Raw genomic sequence first — 26,937 nt, 5'->3', positions numbered from 1 at the left:
TTTAAAACAAAGAAGTTAAAAGCTGTCCACTGTAGTAGGCTTACTCTGCGAATTTTCCTCCTCCTCTTCCCTCTTTCCTGAGTGGATGACCATCCCTCCCTTGAAGCACTGCAGGAAACATGGAGGCTCCTTTCCCTGCTGGACTTGAACCTAAAAAACCCCCAAAAAAAACAAAAGATGTCAAAGCAATCATACTCCCATAAAATGAAACTGTAGACTAAGAAAGGCAGGAAACAAATTTCTATTCCATGCAAACTTGGTCTTTCAGACGCTCTTGTTGTACCTGTGCTCCACGCTCTTCATCCAGCTCCACCGTCATGAGTGCTGATGTTCCTTTCTCGCTGACGGTGGAGTTGCGGCCCTGCCAGAAGAAGTAGCAGCACTTTTCCTTCCCCGCTCCTGTCGTCTTCAGCTGCTCCGGGTTGTGTCTCTTCCCAACTGTAAGGGAGACATTCATCTGAGGTCTGTGTCTGCACACGGCCACAAAACCATGATTCATGAACATACATGCTGCTCCTCAGTGTCCTAGTAGATGCACCTGTGATATAAATGTGGATATCCTAGGTCCTCTGACCTTGAGGTTAAAGTCATCAGGATTCAAACTCGCCTGAGAATTTTAGTAGATCCATCTACGGTATGAATTAAAAAAAAAATCCTGTTCAAGTTATGAAGATCCGAAATGATTGTCATCTCTGAGCTGATGAGAGGTTTTTGTATCTGCAGGCATGAAGCTGGTGTGTGACTCAATGAACAAACGAGCTCTCTAATAAATCAATAAATGTCTGATCTGCTTCGAACTTGGCAAGCTTTCTGCAGAGTCCAATTTTAGGTCATTTGGGTAATGTGTGGTCTCAATCTTTTCAATGTTGCTAGGCAATAACCACAAAGAATATAGCAGATTATGTAACAGAACAACAAGTCAAATTTAAATGTCTGTTTCTGTATCGATTTTTTAGTCGGTGCCCTTTTCCAAAACTCTTTGACAGAGACCTGGTGCTCATGAATCGACATCTGGGGGGAATTCCACAACAGCAATGATACCGCTGGAAGTACAACTTCCAGGAGAACAAAGCTTCTTAAAACCCTGTTCTGAGGCAAAGGCTGCCAAGCAGCCTTTAATCAGATGTGGCTGGTGATTTTATACATCTGGTTTTTATGTCTTGGTGGACGTTTAAATTAGAGTTCATTTAGATGCTGCTTCAACATAACCGCTCAAATATGCTTCTGAGGTATTTCAAGAAGGCTGCGCAGCAGTGAGACTGATTTATAGACATTTGATCAAAGCCGAAGATATCACAGACCGACTGTCACATAATTCTTCTGATCTTGGAATAGAGTATAGACCATAGTTAGACCCACCTACAAAGCACAGACTGATTGTATGAGAGATTAAGACCATCACCTTTGCTACTGCTTATATTCTGAAAAAGGTCCCTATAAACAAACTAAATCTCATACCATTCTCACATGCTAACGGCACGTTAGTGTGGAATTTTGGATGTAGCTTACACGATAATATTAGTAATAATATACAAGTAGTATTACAGAATTGACAGAACAGAATTTGAGTATTGGGAAAAAACAGTAGTGTACCACCATGGCACCAGACACAGCACTACTCAATTAAAACACAGCAGACAGGTCCAGCATAACCACTGATTTTCTGTGGCTGTCTAAAACTGATCACAGCAGTGGTGAAACCAACTCTTTCTTTCCTCCTTGTACTCTCCCCCTCTTGTATTCTAACAAGCATTTAGTTTGTTTAATCTGTAACATAAAACTGGAGTTTGTGGTATTCTGCTTCACAAGTCAAGAGCAGCGGCAGGAGCTGAGCCAGCTTCACTGAATCTGCAGACATTTGGCTGCGTGGTACATAACTGATTTCACCAACAGTCCTCCCCAAAGGTGTACTTTGGTGTTCTTGGAAGTACTCTGAGTCAGAGAGGATGTGCTATGTGGTTAAATTGGCCTAGATCTGCAGTAACAGACATAAAATCAAGGATCCTGTGGTTCTGTGGTTTAGGTAAACTGGAAATAAATGTATCAGTATTGTAGTCAATACTACAACTCACTCAATAAGACAACTTTTAGCAGTGGAAAAAGCAAAACATTATGTGCAAACTCTGCATACAAATGAAGAAATTATAACAAACATGACTGATATACTGTCTCCACAACTCCATCTGCTGGCCGGTTTGAATGATTGACTCTTCTAAACACATCCCTGCACAAGTGGTAGATTGGACACAATCTACACAAACAAGTCTGTTTTGACTAAAGTGGTCCTTTAGGAATGCAGTTCATCAACTACTGCAAAATTACAAGGTTTACATGAATATATGTGCTCAGTACGCACCAGCAGTGCTGACCATGTATTTCCACTTCACTACATAGGTGTCACCCTCGTGGAACTGGCCAATGCTCTGGCGCGGCAGGCGGCTGTAGTCGAACTCCAGGATGTGCCAGACCTCCACTGCCAGAGTGCTGATCTCGTAGCTGCGCCACTCCTCTGCCTCCACCAGGCCGTAGCCCCGGCCCACATTGAAGCCATCCAGAATGGTGCAGACGGGTGTCTGATGGAGGGTCAGCATCAGTGAGGTATTGCACGCACTGGGCTGATCACGGGTGGGCTGCTCCTGGTGGGGATTGAAGTAGAAGAAAGAAATAAGTGTGCTGAATCTGCTGAAGCATGTTACTCCCACAAAAACAAAAAATGAGGATGTAGGTAGAATAAAGTGTTTGCTGATACCTTTTGATCAGTACTGTGATCGCTGCTGTTTTTTGTAGGACTGGGAGTTTTCCTGGAGTCGCTCCAGTCCAGGAACTTTTCTTTGAACAAGGTGGTCTCATTGTGTTGAGTCAGTCTGCCAAACACTGCCCAGTCAGGGCGACCCTGGCCTTTTCTACATGCGAAGCGGACACAGTGTATAGTGCATTATTATTAAAACCAATGAAGATGCCTGAAACACACTCCTGCAATGTCAGTTAATTTCTGAGGCCTTACTTAGACCAGAAAGTAAAAGAGAAAACATGACCATCTCTTTAAAGCTCTCTGCACAAAGGGCAAAAACACCATGTGTATGCAGACTTCCTGTGATTGACATTCTCAATATCTGTACATAACCATGCATCTAAGCTGTAGTATGTGTTTCCATACTTGGGTATGAGTGGGTTACACTCTCCTGGGTCCAGTGGGTTGATGTCACAGTTTGTATAATCAAAGGTGCCATTCCACAAGTGCTTCGCCAGCTGGAAAGCCACCTTCCTCTGCGACAAAGTCACTTCCTTCCCATGCCAAATGTACATCTCACTGCCAAAGTCAAAAACCAGAACCTGCAGAAAACAGAACGTGGTGTTTTCTCCAGAGCATTTATATCACCACTAGAGGGAGCCAAAAGTCATTTTAAATCTTACATGCTTGCACATGATTTTAAAACTTTATTTTAGATTTGAGATGGATTTACAGTTTGCAACAGTTTTAACTTAATTTGTCTCACCTCCTTAGGATTGAGCAGACAACAGCGAGGCATCTTGGCCCAAAAATCATCATCTGGGACCAGTTTGTCATCCATCAGGCGATAAATGCAGTTGGTCTCCACAATGGCGCCCTCGTACAGCTCATCTTCATCTGGCGTTCCTGCAGCTGCAAGAGCAAACATGGAGGCATTGGATTTCATCTTATTGAAACAGTTTCTTGGAGTTTTTCACATTTGAATCCTTACACTGATAACTCGACTGCCCCCCCAGGATCTTCCAGAACTCCTTGACAGCATGGTTTGTGTTAATGCCCTCTTCAATGACTTGGACATAGTTGGCTCGACAACCCAAATCTCTTTTGCTCTGGATGAAATTGGCCAACTCTGAAGCCTGAAAGACACACACACACACACACACACCATAAAAAAGTAGACACTTCCATCTTAACAAGTATATTTATCTCATTTCTAGTCAAAATTTATCTCATTACACTTAAAATAAGACAAAATCAGCTACAAAGCAACATTCCAGTAAGATATAGAAACTTCTTCACACGGTGAATCTTGAAACGAGAGAAAAACTAGAGGATTTTCACTTGTTCCATTGGCAGATTTTTTCCGCTTATTTCAATGTAAAATATCTTGTATTAACACACGAAATAACTGTTAGAATATAAAGTACCAAAGTTTATGAAGTGAACTAGAACAACCCCATGAAAGCTGTGGACACCGGCTCACAACAGTCCTTTGTGTCAGATTTAGGTCACTAGTTTATTCAGCTAAAAGGTCATCAGAACACACACACACACACACCTTCCTGAGCTATGCCACTGTAGCTTCCTCCTAACACTGTTTACATCCTGCACTTGAAGCCCGTCCCACATGCAGCAGTGAGACCCTTATACCACATGATTTCAGTTCTTAGAGGGCTGTAAATTCCCAAACAGTAAGTATACTGTACTCAAATCTAAGCATACCAACAATAAGCCGTTTTGTAATCACTGCTTTGCAGCGCTCTGAGTCGTAACCCACCTTGCTCTTCTCAATAACATTGGCAAACTCTCCGATCCAGATGAAGCAGTGTTGTGGCGTGATGAGCAGGAAACAGTCGCCGCTATTCAGGGAGGATGCTCGCGGCTCCACCAGTCGGGTCTGGATGTGCCGGCGGCCTGGTTTCACACAGACAGGTAGTCAGATCGTCACATTATTGTACTTGCAGTAACAGGGCAAGCATCTGCGAGTCTCACCACTTCATCAAGTATGTTATCTACATTAACTTCTAATTTTCCTGCAAATAAATAAGGGCAGCAAAACAAATATTTGTTAGAGTTTTGTGATTTTAGGACGCTTTTGGCTTCTACCATCTACCAACCATCAGGTTGGGACAGCTAACCTCCAAACAAAACAGTAACCCCAGTGTTGAGGATTTACTCTGCATTACAGACAGCAGGCTTTAGAGGAGTGGATCAGCCTGGGGCAGTGTGAGGCACCCTGGTGAGAATGATTTGGAACCACAGCTGTCACCAACAGACATAAGGAGGAGATGCACAGACATGCTCTCATCTCCAGTTTTAGATATCCTCCGGTCCTCTGGAAAGGACACTCTTGAAGAAGCATCCTCCAGAGCTTTGTGTGAACTGGTTTTTGTTTTTCCGTTCCTTAAACGATTAATTGTAGCAGCTGCTACAGACTCACTGACTGCAATTTAAAAATACTGAGCACACACAGTTTATTAACTTGTTATTCGGTACTACAAATTATTGCCTGGAATTTTTTTTTCACTTTACACTAGCTGCACTGTTTTTATTGTATTTTATTATTTTTCTTTGGCAAAATAACATTCAGCAGGCAGCACAGAGTTTAGCATCTTAGCAAGATGCTGCTAGATTTAAATGTGGGATTAATGGAAATAAACCTGCATGAGTGCTAAGCCTAAAATGTGAACCTGAATTAAAACATTGCAGAATCACAGCACATTAATCAAAGAATTTCTGAAAAACTGCAAAAACCAAAGAGCTATTGTCCTCGCTTTTAACAAAAGTATTCAAATATGGTGCAGTGGACTGAATAAAAAGAAAAGTAGAATTATTCCTGTTGTGAGGGTAGGTGTTTCTGTACATTTAGTGCAGTGTTTCCAGTATCTTTAACTGACCTTTGACCTGCAACAGCATTAGTTTCTTGTAAGGCACAGCGCTGTTGTTGGACATCTGCTCTGAGATGTTGACGCTGCGCAGGTTGACACTGCTGAAGTTCTCCTTGCTGGCCAGACCGGCGAGAGCCACTTCAGAGAAACCAGAGTTCTTATTCACTGCAGGAAAAAGAGCAGAGCACAGAGAACTGACATTAGACTGCAAGAAATACACACAACAATTTTAATTTATTACTCTTCATTCTTATACAGCAAAGACACATCCACCCAGTACACACAGCCATGACCACAAAGCTCTACTGTGTCTCACTACAGCAGGTACTAAAGGTTTAATGCTATGAGAGGAGGTGAAGGAGGATGTTACACATCAAAGAGTGTGGGTTCTTGTCTTCACAGTCAAAACAAGCTGCTGTGCACGTGTAGCTCGTAAACAAAGCTGACTTTTCCGAGGACTGCTCAGCACAATAACAGGAAAGGGACACGCATGCAGGTCTGCTCACATCCCAAAGCGGTGTGCGTGGGTTCATTCAAAGCAAGTGGAGAAGCTTTTAGAGTGCATGATACAAGTGAGCCTTTCTATATGAGAGTGATGCTATATTGCCCTCTTTTTCCATAGAAACACTGACTCAATTGGTCAATACATCTCTCTGTCAATATAAGGGGCAAGATATTTGCATTTGCTGATAACATGAATGCACACATCACAGGGAAGAAGAGAGAAGAGATTTTTGGCCTCTTTGTGCATCTGTCAATTTCACCAGCCTCCCACAACACGGCACAGTTTGACATGCAGGGTAAAGTAGGAATGGCAGTGTCCAATGCGCCTGGCAACAACCGCAGGAATGATAAATTACAACAACCTGTTGGTGCTTGGACAAATAGAGCATCGTCAAGGAGACTGTATATTATTTTAAACAGCTGCTCCTCATCCATCCTCACTCACTCTTCTCAGCCTTCATCCTTTTGCTCTCCAGCAGGCCGATGTTGAGCCTCTGCTCCGTGTACTCGTGTCTGATGTCCTCCCTGGCAGCCAGCATCTTTAGAGGGTTCCTGGATGACTGGACGTTACGTGCTGGGCGCACCGCCCGCTTGTGCTGTACCATCTCTGAGGTCAGCCTGCAGAGAGGTCAGCGGTAAAGGGTCACAGTTAACAGGAACAAGTCTCACCCTCAGTGATGAGTCAAAACCACATCAGGCATCGAGAGCTTACTTTGGCACCTGGGGACCGAAGATGGCATCAAAGTCGTCATCTATCTCCAGCTTGTTGGTGACGGAAGGAAGTTCCTCCACTTGGCGGTAGAACTTGGAAAAAGTTTCGTCTTCGAGGGTCATCACTTCCTTTACCTTCTTTTCCGTCACTGTGATGGTTGCTTCTGGCAGTCCAGACACTGAGGACAGACAGAAAGAAGCGACTCTTTAAAAACCACAAAAATACAGAAAATGGAAATTATTCACTTTCTTTGTGACTTTTAACTGGTGTTTTAACAAGCCCCACTAATAACAACCAACCATTCTGTGTGAGGGCTTTATCTAACACATAATTACACAAATTGACTTTCATTTATCTTAGGTGTCTAACATGATGCTATAGACACAGTCCGCAGTACATGGTTTAGCTGTGGCCTACTGTCTTCTATTACAGGTTGCATGCTGACCTGCACGGGATGAATATGGATCAGATTGTCACACAAGCCCACTCAGAAACGTCCGAGTGAAAAGATCAAAGTTTACCTGGTTCTTCAATATTTAAAAAGAACAGTTTTGCAGCAGCTCCATGTCAAATGTTGCTTTTGTAGAAAATAGTTTGATATCACTTGTATCGTCTAATGATATCAAGAAAAGATCGTTTCTGCAGCTATCAGCTTCCATACCTACATGTAAGCAGGCACCATTAATACTCGTGTCTGTGAAGGACTCACTTTTATTGTTGAGCTTGCCCAGGAATGACTCCAATTTATCCAGCTTCATGTCTGACTCCAGGTTCAGATCTGGCATGGCCTTGATTTCTGCACACGCACACACACGCACACACACACACACACACGCACGCACGCACGCACGACAGAGCCAACAAAGTGTTTGATTTTAAGTGAAAAGGAAAGCAACATGAGGTTCTGCTCATACATGTTACGACTAATGTTGCTTCTGTTGACTGAATTGAATAATGAGTATAATGGAAAGTTACAGTCACAATGCCGTAAATCTAAACATGGTCACAAGCACTTCCAAGGCCTCCAAATGTGAACTCTTCAGCACTTCAGACTCATGCACATTAGTCCAGGTGATTGCCTTCCCCTGGGCTACGTTCTATTAGGCTTTACAAGCCAATAGAAGTCTCACAGCAACACGAGTCACATTAGTGTTGGTGATATTGGTGGTTTGGATGAGCAGCGTGATAAATGGCAAAAAAGACAAAAAGAGTAAACCTTCAGTATCAGACATCTGTTCCATGTCTTTGGAAAGAAAAGCAAAAACAGAATAACACAAAAGTATACATTTAGCACCTACGCAACATGAGCTCAGAGGCTAACGAGGTAACAAAGTCGCGTCATTAATTTAAATCGGATTTAAGCAATGGCTGAACTCTTAAAGTCCTGAAAAACCCTCCTGAAACCATCTGTTAACATGAAAGCAGGGTGACATGCTCTAACAGGGAAACACAGAAATGAAGTGCAACTGACCATCCTGTGGTTTAGAGATGGCAATGCTGCCATTCTTGGGTTTGGACGGCACAGGATTCTGAAGAGCAGCAGGGGAGGCCAGACCTGCAGCAACAGAGACGTACATATACATGTGATGACTCAGGTACAATCTGAAGGGGAAGGGCTGTTTGTGATTTTAGTAAAAACACAAATTCATTTGTTTTCATAGTTTCACAGGCAGATGCAGTACTATCAGTTTGTAGGTTCACACAGAAAGCAACAGGTGTGGGTGTCTTTGCATGTGTTGTATGTTACAGAGCTCTGGAATAATAAGCAGGAATAGTTAATGAAACTGTCCATCGTTTGCCACGTCAGGGTAAGTGCACAGCTAATGCGGAAAGCTCCAACCATTAAATCATTTCTGCTTCAGCGAAGGCCTTGGAGCAGCTACTCTGGCCTGATGGAGGGAAAACGAGAGTCATTCTCCCCAAGCTGCTAGCTGTGGAGCAAGCTTTTTTTAAGCATTCAGGACAGAGCTGAGGCTGACGTTAACTCTTTATTGCTCTGCAGCAGTGCATAACGAGCACAGGTATGCCAGTGGAAAGTGAGCGTTTTTGCCCTCTGACCTTTCTTCACCATGCGTGCAGCCACAGTGAACTGGGTCGAGTCATTGGCAGCTCCGTAGCCTTTAGACTTCCAGGATTCCTCTCGGGCCACGATCAGCTGCTTCCTCTCCTCAATGGACATGTGAGCCTCGATGCTCTCAGACTCCATCTCTGCCTCTGCTAACCTCTGAGAAAAGAGGGAGGACAAGTCAGTGTCAAGTGTAAGAGAACACTTCTCAGGTGCCTTACTGCATCATTTGTAATGTGCGATGCATTCCAGGGAGCATTTTGTGAATGGGTAACCCATCACATCCCTGCATTTATTTAAATGTCCTTCATAAAAGTGCTTGCTATACAAACTCAAAGCCCACAGGACAAATATGGCCCTTTACAAATTGTCATGTGGCCACAAAATCTTTTAAGACTATTTATAAATTTTACCCTGCTTAGCTGAAGCTGCACAACGATCATTAAGCACCACATTTGGAGTCACACGCCAAATTAAACAGCGTTTCCTGTACTTTCATGGAAGTAAACAGACTGTTGATAACAAGGTCAGAAAGTCTCCAGAGACGTGGGAGACCGAATGCTTCTCGGCATCGACCCACGGATCCATTTGCTGAGATATAAACTCAGTTTTCTATTCTGCACGCCAGCAGAGGTTTGGAGTCGTAGAGGCGCTGCAGAAAGCTGCTGAACTGTAACGCAAAATATGTGTTGGATCCAAATGGCAATGAAGAAGGACGAAAACTGCAGAGAAGCTGCAGTTTATTCACAGCTTTCAGGCGTTTATGCACAGAAACTTGATGCCAGAAGATTCGACTGTACAGTGCAGCTAACTTGCTCTGTTAAAGCTGTAATGTAAAGACAATGATTTTATAAACACCTCCAGTCTCCTAGTAGCTGTAATATTCAGGCTTTTGATTAACGCTGTGGTCAGCAGGGCTGTGAGGTGAGGAAGCGAGGTTGTTGGGCTAAATGGCACGTCCATTAAGTTAACTTTGTATGGACTTCTTAATGCCTGGATGTGGGTTTTATCTGGACAAAAATCAACATTTTGGGGAAATGCCAGATGTGATTCTCATTTTTGAGTGTGGCCTTTGAGTTTGACACTGTTCAAACTGCACTCATCACTAAAATCTACCCATCAAAATGGACACAGTACTGTATCTTTTGCAGTCTGTGTGTTTAAATGTTTCCCACATTCATAAACAACAAAGTGCCCAAATACACAAAGAGTACACACAGAGAAAATGAGAAAATCTTTGCCTCACACAGCGCTAAAGTCATTCACCTCTATTTGAACAATATTAAGAAATGACACATGACTGTGTGGGTGTTTAAAGTAACTCGTGACAGTAAAATGGAAGAAGTCTATTGAATATAGCAGACTGCAACTCATGGTGCTGGAGCTTTGATTGCTGTGTTTGTGTGGAGGCTGCCAGCGGTGAGTGGGAGGGGGAGGAATTGCCCAGAAAGCTGTGTATAGCTTCGAAAGGGTCACCTTTCGTCTCCAGGGGTGTTTTTCATCCACCTGCACGGGTCTGCGAGATCTGATGGCCTTCACAACCAGAGGGATGGATGAGGAAGGTAAGAAAAGATGAGGATTATGGATGAAAAGACGGAAGAAAAGATCCAAGCTCTGCACAAGCACGAGAAGCTGCAGGGGCTGCCATGCTGGCCCTGTGCTGATAACGATGTGCGACTTATATCAATATCAGTGTGCTAGTGCCTGAATGGTTTTGCCTCCCATACACCGCAGTGGATTTTAAATCAAAAAGTGCAGACTTCAGCTCTAATTCACCAATTACCAGTTCATTAATTAACCATTAAGGACATTTTTATACAGTCTCAGTTTTTCAGAAACTCAAAAGTAAATGGTGGTGTACAGAGGCAAAAATTAAAGAAATTCCACCACTGTCCAAATATTTCCGAACCTCAGAATGAACACATTAATAATGCATATTAACCACAGTGATGTGGCTAAGGAGCAAAGTTGTAGAATAGGGTTTGTAATGTGTGAGTTTAGTGAAGCAGGTGTGTGAGCAAGTACAACAAGCACTGCAAGGCAGCAAGACCTGTTGACACGTCCTACCTGGCTGGCTGATTCGGTTGCATTGTAAGGAGGCTCAGGAGGAGTAGAGAAAGTAGCAGCAAACACTGGCTCCTATGGAAGCCACAGAAATAGGAAATGTACACATACACATGAAGGGGATGATCAGGAGTATAGCAGCTGCAGGGGTGTCGCTGGGATTTTAGAAACACTGGCATCATGCGAAACAAGGCTTTAATGTATCAGTTTTCTAGTTACATGTAGTGTGAGACTCTTTGCAAAAACAACTGTACAATGAACTCTGCAGCTCTGGAGATTTTTCAACGGGTTTCAGGAAATAACAAGTTGTGTCACAGACGAGGCATTGGGATGATCTCAGTTTGGGGTTAGAGGCTCCAAACTTACAACAGAAAGTCTTCATTCCAGATGACCAACAAGGGAGGGGCTGATGAGGAGCTTGACTTGCATTAGTAAGTAAAGGTCAGGGTATTCTAGCCTGTGTCATATTGAGGGGAGTGTAACAATAAAAGAAAGAGATGATCTAATTTAAAGTGCAGTTCAGTTACTTTGCAGAAACCTTGTTTTGCTGTAACATTACAACAAAATGCAACAGCAGTTATTTAGACTCAAACCTGTCGGGTATGTTATCCACCACTACCATTCATTCAGTCTGGTTCAAGTGTTGTGGGTGAGCATTGTGTATAAGACAATCTGATCTCATTTGGTTGAATGGTTCTCATTAATTACCAAAACGCTGTTGCCTCAGTAGTGTTTCCCCAAGACGTACAGCTGCCTGCTCTACTCTGTATGTGCACAATCATGCTCGCTTAGCTGGTTAACTTCACAGTGAGGGTTTAAAAAAAAGATTTACAATATGGTTCTCATGGACATCTTGTTTACTTTTTCCACTGATGTACCATAAGCTGAATTTAAAGAATTATGTCATGTTTGTGTTTTTACCATTTAAAAATTTCCCCGTTAGTGGTTATTGATGGTTTTCCTCACTTTTAATCATTTATATTCTTTCTTGTTACTTGTATCCACCAATGAAACAAACACATTGTGCAAACAATACACATTAATAATAAATTAATAAAAAAATCCCTGCAGCCACATTAATATGCAAAGCCACAGCCCTGAACCACTGGAACAGAGATGAAACTGGAAGCAGATTGAAGCACGCCAAACCGACTCTTGAGATTTTAGACCAACTTTCAGACAAATCTTACGCCACAAGAAACATTTGTCATAAATGTGAGTCGATTAGAGAAGCAGAGGTTGCGTGCCAAAGTCAATATGATAAATGGGAAATTTTTAACTCAATTAAATTAGATTCATAGTGTAAGACAGAACAGGAAATTCTAACACAATTATAAATCTGAAACCTGATGAGCAGTGGTGGGATGAGGAACACAGCATAATTACAACAATCAGAATGATTATTAATACAATTTGTCTTTAAGACACACCCACACGCAGTTCCACCACCAGTACCACCACAAACAGACACACAAACGTAGCTCTGTGTGTTCCACCAAGGCTAAGAGTTTTCAACAGGAAACAAAGTTAAAGATGGAAAAATGAAAACTAAATGCATTTGACACATACGTGCACACACGTTTGGTTTCTGCACGGGCCTTACCCAAAGCTGGTCGGACACAGCAAACTCGTCAATCATCATCATCGCTTCATCATCCTACAGACGAGCAGCCAAAGAAAAAGGGACAGTTCCCAGCATTCATTTCACACACAGGCCAAAGCACATTACTCCCGCTCCCTGTGAGTCTTTACAGATTCTATACTCCAGGTATGACATTTATCACGCGGGCGAATGGTTAATTTCTAGGTAAATATCAAGTTTGTAGTATGTGTAAAGTAAAAAGAAACAAAGTCCATCAAAAAGCAAAGTTGTCCAAACAGCCTTTATTCTGCTCTACTTGCCGTTTTTCTCTGACTCGGTTCTGTATCTGCATTATCTGTAGTTTTGCACTTCTTCGATTCAAAACAGGAAACCTGATGAATCATGTCTACTCGCTCGGATGAATTGGAGGATGGAAACAAGATGAAAAACATCAACTGCCCTTCCCCTTGACCTGGACCCAGCCATCACTTCAAATTGATTAGGTCTTGAAAGATTTCCCTGATTTGATTAAGACATATCTTTAAAAAAACAAAAACAAAAAAACCCCCAGAAAAAGCTCCTCAATCAGTGTGTCTGATTGCACACGATGAATCAAAGCTACGTAGGTAAAGTACTTCCTGACCTTAAACAAACTACTAACCCAAAATGAAAATATGTATGTGTAAAGCTGTCGAGCTGAGCAAACCTTGATAAGCTGCTGGAAACAAAAACAGCTGTGCCACGGCAGCTGAATATGTCTAAACAGAGAGGTGCGTGTCCTGTGCCTGACCTAACCCTTCCTTCAAAAACAGAAACGCAGTCAACATGCAGAGGAAAGAAATCAGGTTTATTTTTTTATTTTAAAAAAGAAAAAGTAAAGGACATGCAAACAGAGACAAACAGAAGAGTGAAAGTTTACATGTAACATGCAGTTAACTAGAAACAAAGGCCTAGCATGACTAAACACAGAGGCTACATTTTACAGTTCAGTTAGTACAACACTCACATGTAGCTGACAGTTTGAATACTTTTCAACTCTCAGAGAAAAGTTAAACTCTACAAAGTGCTCTCAGCTTTTCTCTGGAGGGGAAATTCATCTCAGTATGTGAGTCATTCAGGCAACAAATAGGATTAAAATCCAACTTAATTAAGCTTCTTTAATATTCATAACAAGTATAAAACATACATGAGGCAAAACTTCAAAATTTGGAAGTCAAAGGCTGCAAATACTCATGTTCAATCATGTGTTCCAAGTTTTTATGAGTGACTGGCTACTGTTTCCAAGATGCTCAAGTTTTTTACATTCTACATTTATATATAAAATAAAACTCTTAAACAGCAGGATTATTCTATGTCAACTCCCCCCAAAACTTATTTAGAGACTTGAGATATCCATTTCAAGTACCAGGTATACTATCACAAGTACAGTTATGTATAGTTTATTACATGGCTACATGTAGTAATACATTCATTCGAGCGGGGCTAAATGAATCAGAATTAAGTGAACAGCTTAGGAAGAGTGGCCCTATGAATATTCTAGCCTGCGTGCTTTCACTTTTGCTACTCCAGAAATGATTCATCACAACGCAAAACTGCATTTGTGATTGTCAGCCTTGGGATTATATTACTATTATATAAATAGGGTTTCACTATTTATTAGAAATCTGATAAGCTAAAATGTTGGGATAACGTAAAAGTTACCCAAGTATTTGAACTGCGTGCGTTTAATTTCACTGCATTTATGCATTTTCGGCCTAAAATCAAATTGGATTTTAAAGGTTTGACGTATGAAAAAATTAGTATCCTAAAAAGAAAGGAAAGGAAAGAAAAAAATGTTCATGATTGAATAGTGGCAGCCGCAGGCTTCCATATTTAGGAAATAAAAACAGCATGCCCCATGAAGTATTGTGTGACTGATCCAGACACCACAGTATGTATTCTACTGCCAGGATGGAAGACATGCAGATTATCTCTTGATACAGTCCAAGAACAAAAACATGCAACAGCTGCTTGAGACAGAACAGAGAAAAGAGAAAAAGATCAAAAGACGCAGACAAAAACACGACCTCTCTGTTTAGAGATATTGAAAATTGTTACCATGTTCCTTGTAGCTCTGTTCTACAGAAGTGATTGTTTAAAGGGTATCAGTCTTTGATCAGATTTTTCTTTCTGTACACGTCAGCAATAGAAGATCGAGAACACCTACTGAGCGGCATGATCTCAGAGGCTGACACATTAAATACTTGCTTTCATAATGCGACACAGTCGATCAAATCAAATTAACCAACTCACTGCATCACTTCTGCATTCAGGTCTTGTGGACACAAAGTAGCAGAGTCAGTCATGAATGCATGCTGCTATGACTACGTGCAAAAACATGAGCGATACAAGGGACAACCTCAGGCTTCTCTGTTGACGTGCTAATTCAGCAGTGGGTGCTCACGTCAGGTGGTTACCTTCTTCTTGAAGCTCTGCTCCACCTCCCAGAGTTGAGCATTCTGCTCTGCTGCAGCAATCTTCACCACATCCTGCTTCTTATTGATCCTGTTCCTCCAGTCCTCCTCGCCACTCTTCTTTAACAAGGCGACTCTGAGTGGGGAAGGGGAGAGGATCATGAGCTGTAGCATACAAATAAATGGTATATGGACTGATTCTTATATAGCGCTTTTCTACTCTCCCGGAGTACTCAAAGCGCTCATAATAATAAATAATGTTTTTCAGTTGAGTTTTTTGTAGTTAGAGGACACTTTTCAAAACAAAAAAAACCGCAACAAATCCTTATTTTGGCTAGGCTTTCAAATTTAATCCAGAGCATTTATGGAAAACTTGAGCAATTTGTTTAAGAGGTGAGTTTTATGAAGATGATTTTGAGACACTTTGTCAAACGTGACATGACAAACTGTATGTTAAGGATGGCACAAAAGCAACTACACGCTGTGGTTTTAATGAAGAGCCATTGAGTTTGCAGCTGCAGGCAGACTCTTTATTTCCACATGTGCCGAAGAAACACAAAACCTTACTTCCCCAGAGCTTTTAGCCCAACCTGTCACAATAGTAAAGCCAACAAAAAGCAGCCATGCTCCTCTACATTTATGAATGAGAAGACAGCAGACATTAAACAGAGGCAGCGAGCATGTCGTTTAGGAGCTGCAGAAGTAAACAGTGTACAGACAGAGCAATGACAGCTCTGATCCAATTACACATAAACATTGATTAGAGAAGCCAGTCAGTGTAACAGGAGCTGGGAAAGCAACTCAAACCTCAACCCTGAATTTTTCCATCTTTTTAATAAGGAAAACTGGGATTAGGTTTAAAGTACTCGACAAGTCTAAAAACCTAAACGTGAGCAAGAACAGAGCTTCAATTATTGAGCTCTCATCTGTGAGCTGGGGCAGACAGGACCAATATATGCAAGAGGTCAGGGTCCTGGCTGTGCCCCACTTGCCCCCCCATCACAAGCACCCCTCTGTGACCCAGCGAGGAAATGTCCTGTTCTGCCCCCAGGGCTACACAGCAAATGCAAAAACAGGATGAAAGCAGCACTCAGTCCAACTTGCAAGCTGTATCTGGGATACAGACCCTTGCTCCAGAGAAATGCTTTGAACGTGGGAACGACACAAATTAGTCAAAACATGGTCAAAGAGTCAGATTTACGAGAAGCACAATAACTAGTACAAACTCCACAGGCTTTAACACCAGTTTACATGCAACTTTATTATATCATCAGTCAGTTTAGAGCATGATTAGTGTCCTATGTCTGCCAGTCAACTAGCACGAACAGCTCAATTATCCCAGTATGACATAACAGGACTTATGTAAGGATTTGCTCAGGAATCCAATACTCAGCTTTAGTTTTGTTATATAACAACAATGAAATGTAATGAAAAAAAATCTATAATTTCTTTTCTTTATCATTTTGCTTCTGTTAATACTCCAGACTTCATCCCAGGAAGCTCAACAGTAAAGAAAAAAACCCTCTAATACCCTAAAAACTCCTCCCTCTTTGCCCTCATGATGTAATTTTGAGTCATCACATTTTATCCATTCTTAATTTAAAAGTAAAAGAGCTGATCACAAATGTGCTATGACTGATGACCATTCATGAATAATGAAACCATTGGTCCTAATCATTTAGCATTTTTATGCACCGACGCCTGTTTTCAGTGACCACGGCATTTTGTCTTGAAATACATGTATTTTCTTTAAAAAACAAAGACATTTAAACTTATTTTTATTGTTAATGAATTAAAAAACAAACAAACATGTAGCTAGCAGAGCAAACCGTGATTTCTTTTGCGTTGCTCTTGTAGGATTAATTTACCGAGAAACAGGTAAATGGTATTCTGCAATACGTGAATATGGTCAGACATGCAGTAAATATATATTAAATCCTATCTTAGCACACTTCCATGCTCACCTCTCTCTGATGGACATGTGTCGGGCCATCATCCTGTCGCTCAGTTCGTCTCCCTGCTCAGGTTGAACCGGGTCAGCTGGGTGTGTGTTGCTGTCTGTGTCTGCTGCTTCGGGGAAGCCAGATGTTGCTCTGGATGTTACCACAGTTGATTCCAGCAGGTCTGTGAGTGTGAGCACACAGAAATAGTGAGAGGAGAGGGGGAGAGAAAATAAATAAATAAATAAAAATCAGTAACTCAGCAGCAACTCCATAAACATTAACTGTGACCGCTTGTATGATCTTTTGAGGAAAATACATTAACTAAGAATCGCTGTGTAGGGTGTAAACCCTTTAACATAACAGTCAGAGGTGTCACAGTGCAGACTCAGCATCTCAAAGCAGCATCGCAGCAATCATCTTTCATGCTCACCGAAATAATCCCGTCCACCTCGTGAGAAGCAGCAAAGACACTTTTCACAGCTTTAAACATCTCTGCCACAGCTGTAATCAAACAACCCACACTGGAGACTCAGGTCAACGCACTATTCCTTCCCCCTGCCCCGAAACAAGTTCCACAGTTCCAGTTTGACTGATTTCTATTTTCTGACAAGCCACATGCTGACACAGAGACAGTGAACGGCCCGGTGTTACTGCAGTGCTCAGATACAAAGGAAGCCTGAAAACCACAGTCTGAACTCAACATTTTCACTCAGACACACAGGAAGTGGGTTGGATTAGAACTTGTTGACGGAAACCGATACCAACTGTTAGCATAGTTTGCTCCTTAAATTTTTAAAACCTATTTTAGTCTTCTGATTAGCTTCACTTTTTTCATTTATTTCTGTTAAACTCCAGTGTTCTACCCAGAAACACTAACTCTGCATGCTAACCAAAATAAGCTTCCCATTTAACACCAAATTAAGTTGCAGGTGCACCTTACTAACCAAGATAACAACCTACTGCTAGCTTTAACCTACAAGTCCACAGCACTACCCTCTGATCCAAATATTTCCAGTTACTAAAAAAAGGAAATATGCATCTAGCCATTCATCCATCCTCTTCTCCTCTTCAGGGTCTATAACACATATCGCTGTTGAATGTTAATATAGACAAGTTACAGTTATCATTCTCCCCAAATCTTAATGTAAACTTGGCAAGTTTATAAACTTCAGTAAAGACAGAACAAACAGCAGAGTAGTTCAGGCAATAAAAAGCAGACTGATGCTTTTGAGCTCCTCCTCCTGCTGTTTTCTTACCTCCGCTGGTGGCCCTGCTCCTCTGGCTTTGCTCCTGGCTGTCCTGGAGCCTGTGGCTCTCTGAGCTCCACAGCACTTCCTCTTCTATCGCACTGTCCGGCCACTGCTGCAGCTGCTCCTCCTCTGCTTCTTCCTCCTCTTCTCTCCTTTCTCTCCCACTCTGGGGCTGGGGCAGTGCTGTCTGCCTGACTGCTCTCTCAGGAGACGGCAACTTCCTCTTCCCCCCTCCCAGATCAATCTGGTCTTCCCCTTGGGGCAAAATGTGATGCCTATGGTGATCTGAGGATCCCTGGGACCCCCCGACTGGGCCGTCTGGTTGGCGAGGGGGTAGAGACCTGTCAGAGCTGGGATAGGTGGGCTCCACGCAGGCTGCAGTGGATATGTGGATGTCTCCGGCGTGGTCACTGGACACCGTCCCGCCTGCTCTGAGTGCAGAGGAAGACGAGGAAGATAGGTGGTGTCCAAACGGAGAGCCTGTGCCGTTTTGAAGCTGTGTAATGCAGACAGACAAAGAAGTGGGTCAGTTTGCTACAGAGGCTGAGAAACGGCTCGGGCAAAGTGCACACACAAACAATCGAGAGAATAACGCTGACTAGTCACAGCCTGCCTGACTCAGTGCACTTCCTGGGCATCACACAGCAGCCTCTCTTAATGGTCAGCCCACATCACAAAGCCATGCCAGCAGCCGCCGACGCACAACGCATGACAAACACTTTCAGTTTTTAACAACTAGGTTCATAATCCATAGAGGAGAACTAACCTGGCACTTCTGCTGAGGAACAAATGACAAGCAACAGAAAGCAGCCATGTCAAGGAAACTTGTAACATGTATCCATCCATTAACTCGCTTTTGCTTCAAATTTCTCTCTCATACTTCCCCCACAATCAAACTTTCAACCCCTGTGGCTGTAGATGGGAGTTGAACTGCTTTTGGTTTCCCTCTTCTTTGTCACAGAGACATCTTTTAAAGCCCACAGACTCGCTGATATGTGTGCTTCATCCATCCACGCCTCTTTATTGAACTGGGGTTGATGACTCAGAGCTTTATCACAAGCTGGGCCATGCAACGTACATTCAGAATGAAATCACACCAATGTGGAGACGAGCCAAAAAAGAAAACACAGAGCGTGTTGTTCACAGAAATGGACGGTCATTTCTGAGAAGAGTGCTCCCGCTGTGTCAGCCTCCACTGATGCAGGCAAGTGGTGGTCGGTGACTGTTCAGAGGAAGCTTACTTGTAGGTCTTCTACCAGACTGTCACACAGCTCCTGCTCATCACTGAGGTCTACGTCTGAGAGCTCCTGGAGCAGAAACACCAGCATGCTGCAGTTCTTGTTTCATGGATTTTCTACTTTAGTAGCAGGAGTTTAATTATAACCCCTGCAAACCCACTGACTAACAGATAACATGTCATCATTGCAACTTCTCAATTTTTCCACCTTTAAATGTTTTTTTCCCTTTTCCATATATCATCACTTCGGTGCTCTCACATTTCTTCATTTTTCAGTGAACACTAGAATAATTCTGTCATATGATTCCATCCATGCCCATTTGAAACTCTGTTAACATTCATTACCCTTAAACAGCAATCTGCTCCCAGAGCTGGACAGCAGCTGTTTAGTTACATCATCATTTATATTCATTAACAGAATTTTCACTTTTCCTCTTGTGTTCTCTAAAAATATTAATTCACGTACTCTGTGCATAAGACACTGGCTTGACCGAGTAAGTCATGACACATTATTACTACATTTATACTCCACCTTTGTATTGTGTGGCACTAACAGAGTGAATGTGTACAGTAAGAAAGCAAAGTTAAGAGGTCTTCTCCCAGTGAACCGAAGCACTGGAGAAACAAAGTGACCTTGCTGCTTCCCCACCTGTTCCATATCTCCCAGTGTGATGGGCTGTGTCTGGTAGCGAGCGTTGGCCCTCCGCTGCCGCGTGTCCCCTCTTGTGTGGGTGACCCTGGTTGGGGGCTGAGCCAGCCGGTTGAACAGCGCCATCTTTTCAGCCAGGCTGAGGGTGCAGAGGTCAGGCTCCTCCTGAGTCTCGCTCTGCTTTGTATCTTTTTCTTTTAGTGAAGACGTCTGCGTCGGGCCCCGGATCTCCTTGGTATCCTGCGCCCGCCGGGCCTCCCTCACTTGCTCATGGGCAACAGCACTTTGCTGTGAGGATGCCTGCAGGCTGAGGAGGGGAGAAGACATCCAAGAGACAAAGAGGGAGAAGAAAACGGAGACTTCTGTAAGCTTGTGGGGAGCTCATGCAAGCCAGCGAGTGGCATGTCAGAGAGAGTGCATTTTCTGACAGCCAATAAAAGTCGCCAACACAGAGCCAAAAAGGTTTGCTACACATGCAGGGTGAGTCATGCTCACCAAGCAGTGAGTTAAAAACCCAGACGTCCTATCTTAGCAATTAATTCATGTAGTTTCCTCCGATCACACATGAGGGCACCAAACCTTAAAACTGTGCATTAGAACTTTACCAGCAACTCAATCCTATAGTTTAAAACACAGTGAACGAAGAAAAACTGCATAGCAGCCAAGACTCAAACGTGTTAGTCAAACACCGCACTTCGATGTGAGCATACATATCCGTGCACACACGTCTGCTGTGTACCTGTATGGTGGGACAGTGCTGTAAACTAGGGTGGGGCTAGGGACGCGTGCTACGGCAGCGTGAGCGGACACCATTTGTGGCACGTGAGATGGGGCGCTACAGTGGTCAAGGACAGGGACACAGTCATACACACACAGAGGACAGAGAAGACAGGAAGGTGCAAACATGGTGGTTAAAGTTTCATGTAGATGTGAGGACAGTGAAAAAGTCAGAGGCACAGCTTTCTTTAAGAAACAATTTCACGCAGAAAGAAAAGTTTAAATCTACAAAAACTGGTAACACCCTAGAACTTCATCTTCACAGCAAGGTCTCTCCACAGATGGATGCCTACACACAAGTGCACAGTTGAGTTTGTTCCGCTTTGATAATCTAGGAGAACTTCCCTTTAGAGCACTTTTCAAATAGAACAGATGTGCATGTATTTGCTTTAATGCACTTAAAGATTTTACACCTCTGATTTATTGACCTGATATGTGCTGTCAGGAACACACAGATCTGTAGATGGAGTCTTAGTGGTCATTCCCCGGCCACAGCTTGTGACAAAAAGGGGAGGAGGGTTGAGGTTTTGCTATTATAGCCCCGGAACTATGCAATTCTCATCATACTGAGCGATTAACATTTTTGCTCCTTTTAGATAGTCTCCAGAAACATTTCTTTGTGAAAGGTTTTAAAATGAGTACTATTATAGTAATAAAAATTAAAGTAATGAGAATAAAAACCCACATGTGAAACATTTTCAGAGTAAAAAAAATCAGAAGGTTCTTAGTAAAAGGACCAGACGTACTTTTTTCTTGTGTCACATTTGTACTCACCATGGGCTCATTTTCAAGCTTACATTTATTTAGTCATTCTTCCTGATAGAACTATATAATTATACACTTTTTCTTTGCCTATCAAGAAAGTAAGTTACCCTATTATTGTTAGAGGTGTCTTTCACATTACATAGCATCAAACAAGGTGACAGAGCCTTACGTGGCTGCGATGACTACTTCCTCAGTTGTGACCGGCTGAGTTCTGGATCGATCTTGTGTCCGTCTTAGTCTCCTGTCCACAGCAGCATTCCTGGACCGCAGTTTAGGAGCTCCGCCATCGACGCTCTTCTCCAGTTCCTGGATGGAGATAATTAGGGTAAACATTGGTCATCTTTAGAAATGAACACAGCTGATTACACAAACTGTATAGACCTTCTCTGGTCCTTAGCAGATCTTGCAACTAAATAAATAAATAAAAAATTTAATTGCTTTTTTTTTTTTTTTAAAGCAAAATGAACAAGCAAAACTTCCTGCACCTTACTGCTTCCATATGAAATAAGAGCAACATCTGAGACTCTACAGGCTGAGAAATGAACAGGCTTTGGATTGAAGCAACACTGAAGAGGACAGAGACAATTCTTCCACAAAAACGTGAGAGCCTGACACAATCATACAGAAAAGGTTTCCTTCAACTCCTTCCTGCTAAAAGTGATTCTAGAAGCCGCTGAATTATGGCACAAATCATTTCAGGAATAAGGCTGGCTCAGTTGTGACTCACATTCACTCAAAGTAAGAGAAGGACAGGAAATTGAAATCAGAATACTTTATTAATCCCAGAGTCTGAAATCGTACCCATAACTGGAATGAAGTTTTTCCTCAGCTTGGAAGCTCGTACTCAGACAATATAAGATGCCCAACAGGCTGAAGTCAAAACTCACCCTGAAGAGAGAGCGCTTAGCTGCGACGCTCAGCTTGGCCCGTTCATCTAGCTTCTCTTCATCAGCTGCAACAAAGGAAAAAAAAGTTAGAGTTAGAAACCAGCTCTAACTACATAAATTCTGCTTCACAGTTCTCTGTATCATCTATACTTTGTTTTACGTTTTGGTTTTTTTATCTTAATATTTTATTGTTTTATGCTACCATAGACACTCTGTAAAACACTACTTAAATTTTCTGCCAAAGACACTAAAACACCAAATTATATTGCCAGAAAGAGCAAATAAGTTTTGTAATGTGATTATTTACATATATTTCTATTCATACACTAATGATTCTATTAAGTGTACACTTTGAGTACACAAAATAAAAACAAGGGTTTCAACAAATGTCCTTGAAACCACGGGGTACGACTTTACAGAAACAACAGAGACTCTTTATTTCTCCATGAACACCAACACATTCCAGGCTTCTTGCATAAGTAACCCTCATTTCCTCCTCAGTCAACAATATCCTCCTCTTCCATAGCTGTCACTTCAGTCCTTTGCCCACCACTTCACCCCAATAACAGCTCTGCATGGCTACGAATCTGTGAGTTTTATTGACCGTACACAGTCTCTTGTTGCGAACTCAGTGCTAGTTCAATCCTGTACAGTATGTACAACGCATTATACTTATAATATCGCATTAAACTGCCATCATGTAAGGACATTTCAAAGGCAGACAATTTGAACAAACTCGTTAAGCTAGTATTAGCTTAATTAGCTAGCTTGCTCTAGTTTAAAATGTACTAACAGTGGTTATTTCAAATGACTGTAGTCACTAGTCGCTGATTAAAGATCCTGCTTTAGTCTACATATTTACTAAATTATAGGTCAATAAAAAAAAAGAATGTTATGCAGTAACACTGACATTATTATAATATGCAAAAAACTGAAGTCACTTTAAAAGAAACTGAACACTTTAGCACTAGCTAGCTTTGGATAAAAATGGTAACAGAAGAGCATCTTAAGATGATAGGTACATTTATGCTCGATAAACCTTTCCCAATAATCTAATTATTTAACACACAGAAGTATGACAACTATTGTGTGATACCTATCAATCGTTATTAACACCATCTGGCTTAATGGCAGGGAAAAAACAAACAAACCACTAAACCCGTCACTGGAGTCACTCAGGAGACTATAAAAAGATGGACAGGTGTGAGGAATATACACGCTTTATTCTCTGCAAGACACATGCCATGACATCATCAAACAGCTATCCCTTTGACACTGCAGTGCTGAGCTCTGGCCTACATAATACTCGCCAAAGCATCCCGACCAAGTCATGTTTATAAGAAGCAGATGAGCTGGCTCTGCCCTAAGCGGGGCCACAGTGATGTTATGCTACTGTGAGCACCATTAATGACTCTGTAAACTCCACTTCAAAATATCACGCTTTCATATAAAATAAAGACGACCTAAAAAAAAACAGATTTAAGTCACCAGGCCTCCATCCATGTGTTTATTACTGAAGCCACTGAAAACTCATTCTGTTCACTTATAGATGAGTGCAGCTGTAAATAATCAGTAATGCTGTTTTCATAGTTAGTCACTGACCACTGAACTGCAGATACTACTACATGAACCTATGCAGTTATGATACAGAGCAGATATAAATGGAAAGACAGTTGAACTAAAGCATGAATGTAACTGCATTCTTTTTCCATCCTCGTGATCTCAGCAGCCATCCAAAGAATTATAAAAGAAACTGTGCTGTATCAGTCTGTGGCATGACAATGTGTAGCGTTTAAGTTGGCTCTCATGTAAAATTAACCAAGAAAACCCTGAAACTGAAACAATGTCCATGTGATTCAGCATTTCCACATGGATGTCTACAGAAATATTAGATGTGGTTACTTTAATTCATGAGCTTTACTTTTGTTGTATGATATCTATACCGGAGTAGAAAATAAGATGCAATGAGCCTAGCATTATATCTACTTATTATTATACCTACTTACTGTTACTGTATTCTGAAAATCTAAATCTGAGGTTAGTGAGAAAAACTACTTACCTTCAGTAGAAGCAAAGTCTGAACTCACACAAGACCTTCAAAAGCACAAAAAGAAAAAGGTGATCAGTTCGAAGCTTATGTATAACAATAAAAAAGGTGAGTAAATCAGTGGCGAGTGGTTAGAAGGCTAGCGGCGTGCTGAGAAAAGCAGTAGTTTGTGGTATGCTGGAAATGTGACAGCTCGCGTTAGAATTGAAAAATGGAGAGAAAGCAGACCAAGCTAGAGAATTAGACAGCATTACATTAGTCTGCTCTGATCCATGGTCTCGGGACTTGATTACTGACAAAGGCCAATTCATGCGTCCTCACTGTGGTCACGTGTGATGACCACTGCCAAGGCCCAATCAGAGGGACCTTTGGCCTTTAAGCTTCCTTGTTTGCTAATGTCGTTAGAATGAAAATCAAGGAGAGGGAGGGTGTTTAGGTCTGTATATGTGAGCATTATTCTCACTGGCCTGTTTCACTGTGATGATATTGATAAGACTATGGTACCTTGGTAGAGACTAATATATATATTTGATTACAGGTCACCCGAACATGACTAAAATCAACATTTCGTTGCATTCCAAATTAAACAAAGTTGTGATTTCTTTTAACATGCATGCGTTTCACACTCAGCTGTGCATTCTTGAATCCAGAGCAGTACCTATCAGTTTCATGGCGCTCAGCAGAAGTGATGGGCTGTGTCCTAAACCTCTCAGAGGTCTTTCTACTCTCCCCAGGATAGATATACTGCCGGGGCCTGCGCCCCCTGTCCCTTTCCCCTCTCCATGGGGCCTCGTAGCCCGTCAGTGCCCTGCACTCCTCCATTTCACTGGAGGGGCCATTCAGGGAGAGGGATCAACAGACAGAAAACCCAAAGGAAAGAGAGAATACAGAGTTGTCAGGGAGAAATAGAGAGGGACATGGTGCAAAATAAAACTGTTTAAAAGCAGAGGTGTTGAACATTCAACCACACCTCTGGTTTTTAAAATCGAGCCTATGAGCAAGCCCATGCAGATTTTTTAACAGTTTAAACACACACACACACACGAGCTCCAGGCAGTATCCAAACAACTCACAGTGCCATTAAAGCAGAGACAAACACCGTACTGCAGGACGATTAGTGTTAGCAAATTAATGCATGTATGCCATGTCTACAGATTAAATGAACCACTGTGCTTGGGATGTTAGCATCACACCAGACGTAGCTGCTTGTTAGTCGTTGAGTAGCCAGATGATGTTAGGTAATAAGCGTCAGCGAGTACAGGCCATGCAGCATTTTACCACCTACAGTTCATTCCTGCGGCTGGTTGGAGGAGTGGTGGTGCTCTCCATGTAGGAATGTCTGAGCTGTGCAACAGACACCCTGGTGTCCTGGTGACTCTCTCCATTACTCAAACTTTCTCCTTCTCTGACCTCCTGGGGTTCCTTGGTTTGGTGTTGCAAGGTCCTCTGATTGGGTCCTTGTTGATTTCCAGCATCAGACACGGATCGGCTCAGAGCTGTGGTGGAGCTGGAACTTCCTGGCCCTGTGTGAGATGTTCTGGGCTCAATGTGGGTCGCAGCCGGTCTTTTGTGGGCACGATCAGCGTTTTCCCGCTCTCTGGGTCGGCGCTCCGCCGCCTGCAGACAGGAGGTATACTCTGCTTCCTCCCGTCTTGGTCTGCCTCCAAGTCCCCCTCTAACAGGTTCCTCTGCTTCAGCCTCTCTTTGCATCCTGTACACGACCAGCTCCTCCTCACCTCGCCCTCTCCATGGGTCTTCAGTGCTCCTCTCTCTGCGCCGGATCTGTGAAGGCAAGACTGCTTTTCTGCTCCTCAGAAGGCCCTCTGTCTTGACCGCCTCAGCCTCACCAGCTTGTTCCTCTTCCACCTGCTGTTGCTGCTGCCCAGTTCTGGATGTAGAACCAGAGGTCATGGACAAATAACTGGGGTAATTGCCAACTTCTTGCCCTCCCTGTGGACCAGACTGGCTGTGCTGAACTTGTGGATGATGGTGGGAGTAGGCCTGCTGTGGGCCTAGTGGGTCTGCATGGTAGCGTGTAGAAGCCTGGGGCTGGTGCTGAAATTGTCTGCGGTACACTAGGCCTTCTGTAACATTTCCGAACTCTGGGCTCTTCTGGCGGCCCTCCTCCCTGACAAGCCTCTCCCTAACTCTGATTCTTCAGGGAGACAAAGGACTGGTTAACATTTGGAAAACATCAATAGGCAAAGCATAGCTCTCATAGAAGCTCAGAAAGATGACTTTGATTGTGATCCTTTGTGTGTCAGCCTTTGAGCACTAAAGGAGGAGCTCAGCCTCTTGTTTGACATTAGGGCTGGACACTGACAAAGCATGCAGATTTTATATTTGGATGTAAGACCAGTATAAATACTGGCTCAGATGTTTA

The 26,937-nt window shown here is 42.5% G+C and overlaps 1 protein-coding gene across 4 annotated transcripts in view; it reads right to left on the bottom strand.

Moving 5' to 3' along the window:
* svila (supervillin a) overlaps positions 1-26,937 on the bottom strand; it is a 49,183-nt gene that overhangs the window by 6,809 nt on the left and 15,437 nt on the right. For 2 of the 4 annotated variants that reach the window (XM_086307321.1, XM_086307322.1), the window contains 27 exons: positions 25,840-26,709; positions 25,213-25,380; positions 24,567-24,601; positions 22,508-22,572; positions 21,790-21,926; positions 20,818-20,913; positions 20,079-20,385; positions 18,199-18,688; positions 16,964-17,123; positions 15,003-15,135; positions 12,568-12,621; positions 10,968-11,039; positions 10,377-10,433; positions 8,894-9,059; positions 8,307-8,390; positions 7,545-7,631; positions 6,836-7,013; positions 6,569-6,741; positions 5,629-5,784; positions 4,509-4,645; positions 3,723-3,867; positions 3,498-3,643; positions 3,158-3,333; positions 2,750-2,903; positions 2,357-2,636; positions 284-438; positions 45-150 (listed from right to left, as the gene is read on the bottom strand). In XM_086307321.1, coding sequence (XP_086163447.1) covers positions 45-150; positions 284-438; positions 2,357-2,636; positions 2,750-2,903; positions 3,158-3,333; positions 3,498-3,643; positions 3,723-3,867; positions 4,509-4,645; positions 5,629-5,784; positions 6,569-6,741; positions 6,836-7,013; positions 7,545-7,631; positions 8,307-8,390; positions 8,894-9,059; positions 10,377-10,433; positions 10,968-11,039; positions 12,568-12,621; positions 15,003-15,135; positions 16,964-17,123; positions 18,199-18,688; positions 20,079-20,385; positions 20,818-20,913; positions 21,790-21,926; positions 22,508-22,572; positions 24,567-24,601; positions 25,213-25,380; positions 25,840-26,709 — 4,787 coding nt within the window. The remainder of the gene's footprint in view (positions 1-44; positions 151-283; positions 439-2,356; positions 2,637-2,749; positions 2,904-3,157; positions 3,334-3,497; positions 3,644-3,722; positions 3,868-4,508; positions 4,646-5,628; positions 5,785-6,568; positions 6,742-6,835; positions 7,014-7,544; positions 7,632-8,306; positions 8,391-8,893; positions 9,060-10,376; positions 10,434-10,967; positions 11,040-12,567; positions 12,622-15,002; positions 15,136-16,963; positions 17,124-18,198; positions 18,689-20,078; positions 20,386-20,817; positions 20,914-21,789; positions 21,927-22,507; positions 22,573-24,566; positions 24,602-25,212; positions 25,381-25,839; positions 26,710-26,937) is intronic. The other 2 variants (XM_086307323.1, XM_086307325.1) reach the window with 2 other exon arrangements.

Source organism: Aulonocara sp. 'chitande type north' Nkhata Bay, linkage group LG9, assembly GCF_057382095.1.
Source record: "Aulonocara sp. 'chitande type north' Nkhata Bay isolate Kocher_YH1m ecotype deep benthic linkage group LG9, A_spYH_male_GT1.1, whole genome shotgun sequence".
Lineage (NCBI taxonomy): Eukaryota > Metazoa > Chordata > Actinopteri > Cichliformes > Cichlidae > Aulonocara > Aulonocara sp. 'chitande type north' Nkhata Bay.
Note: the sequence above shows the minus strand (reverse complement) of the source record. Positions and strands in the feature narration are given on the sequence as shown.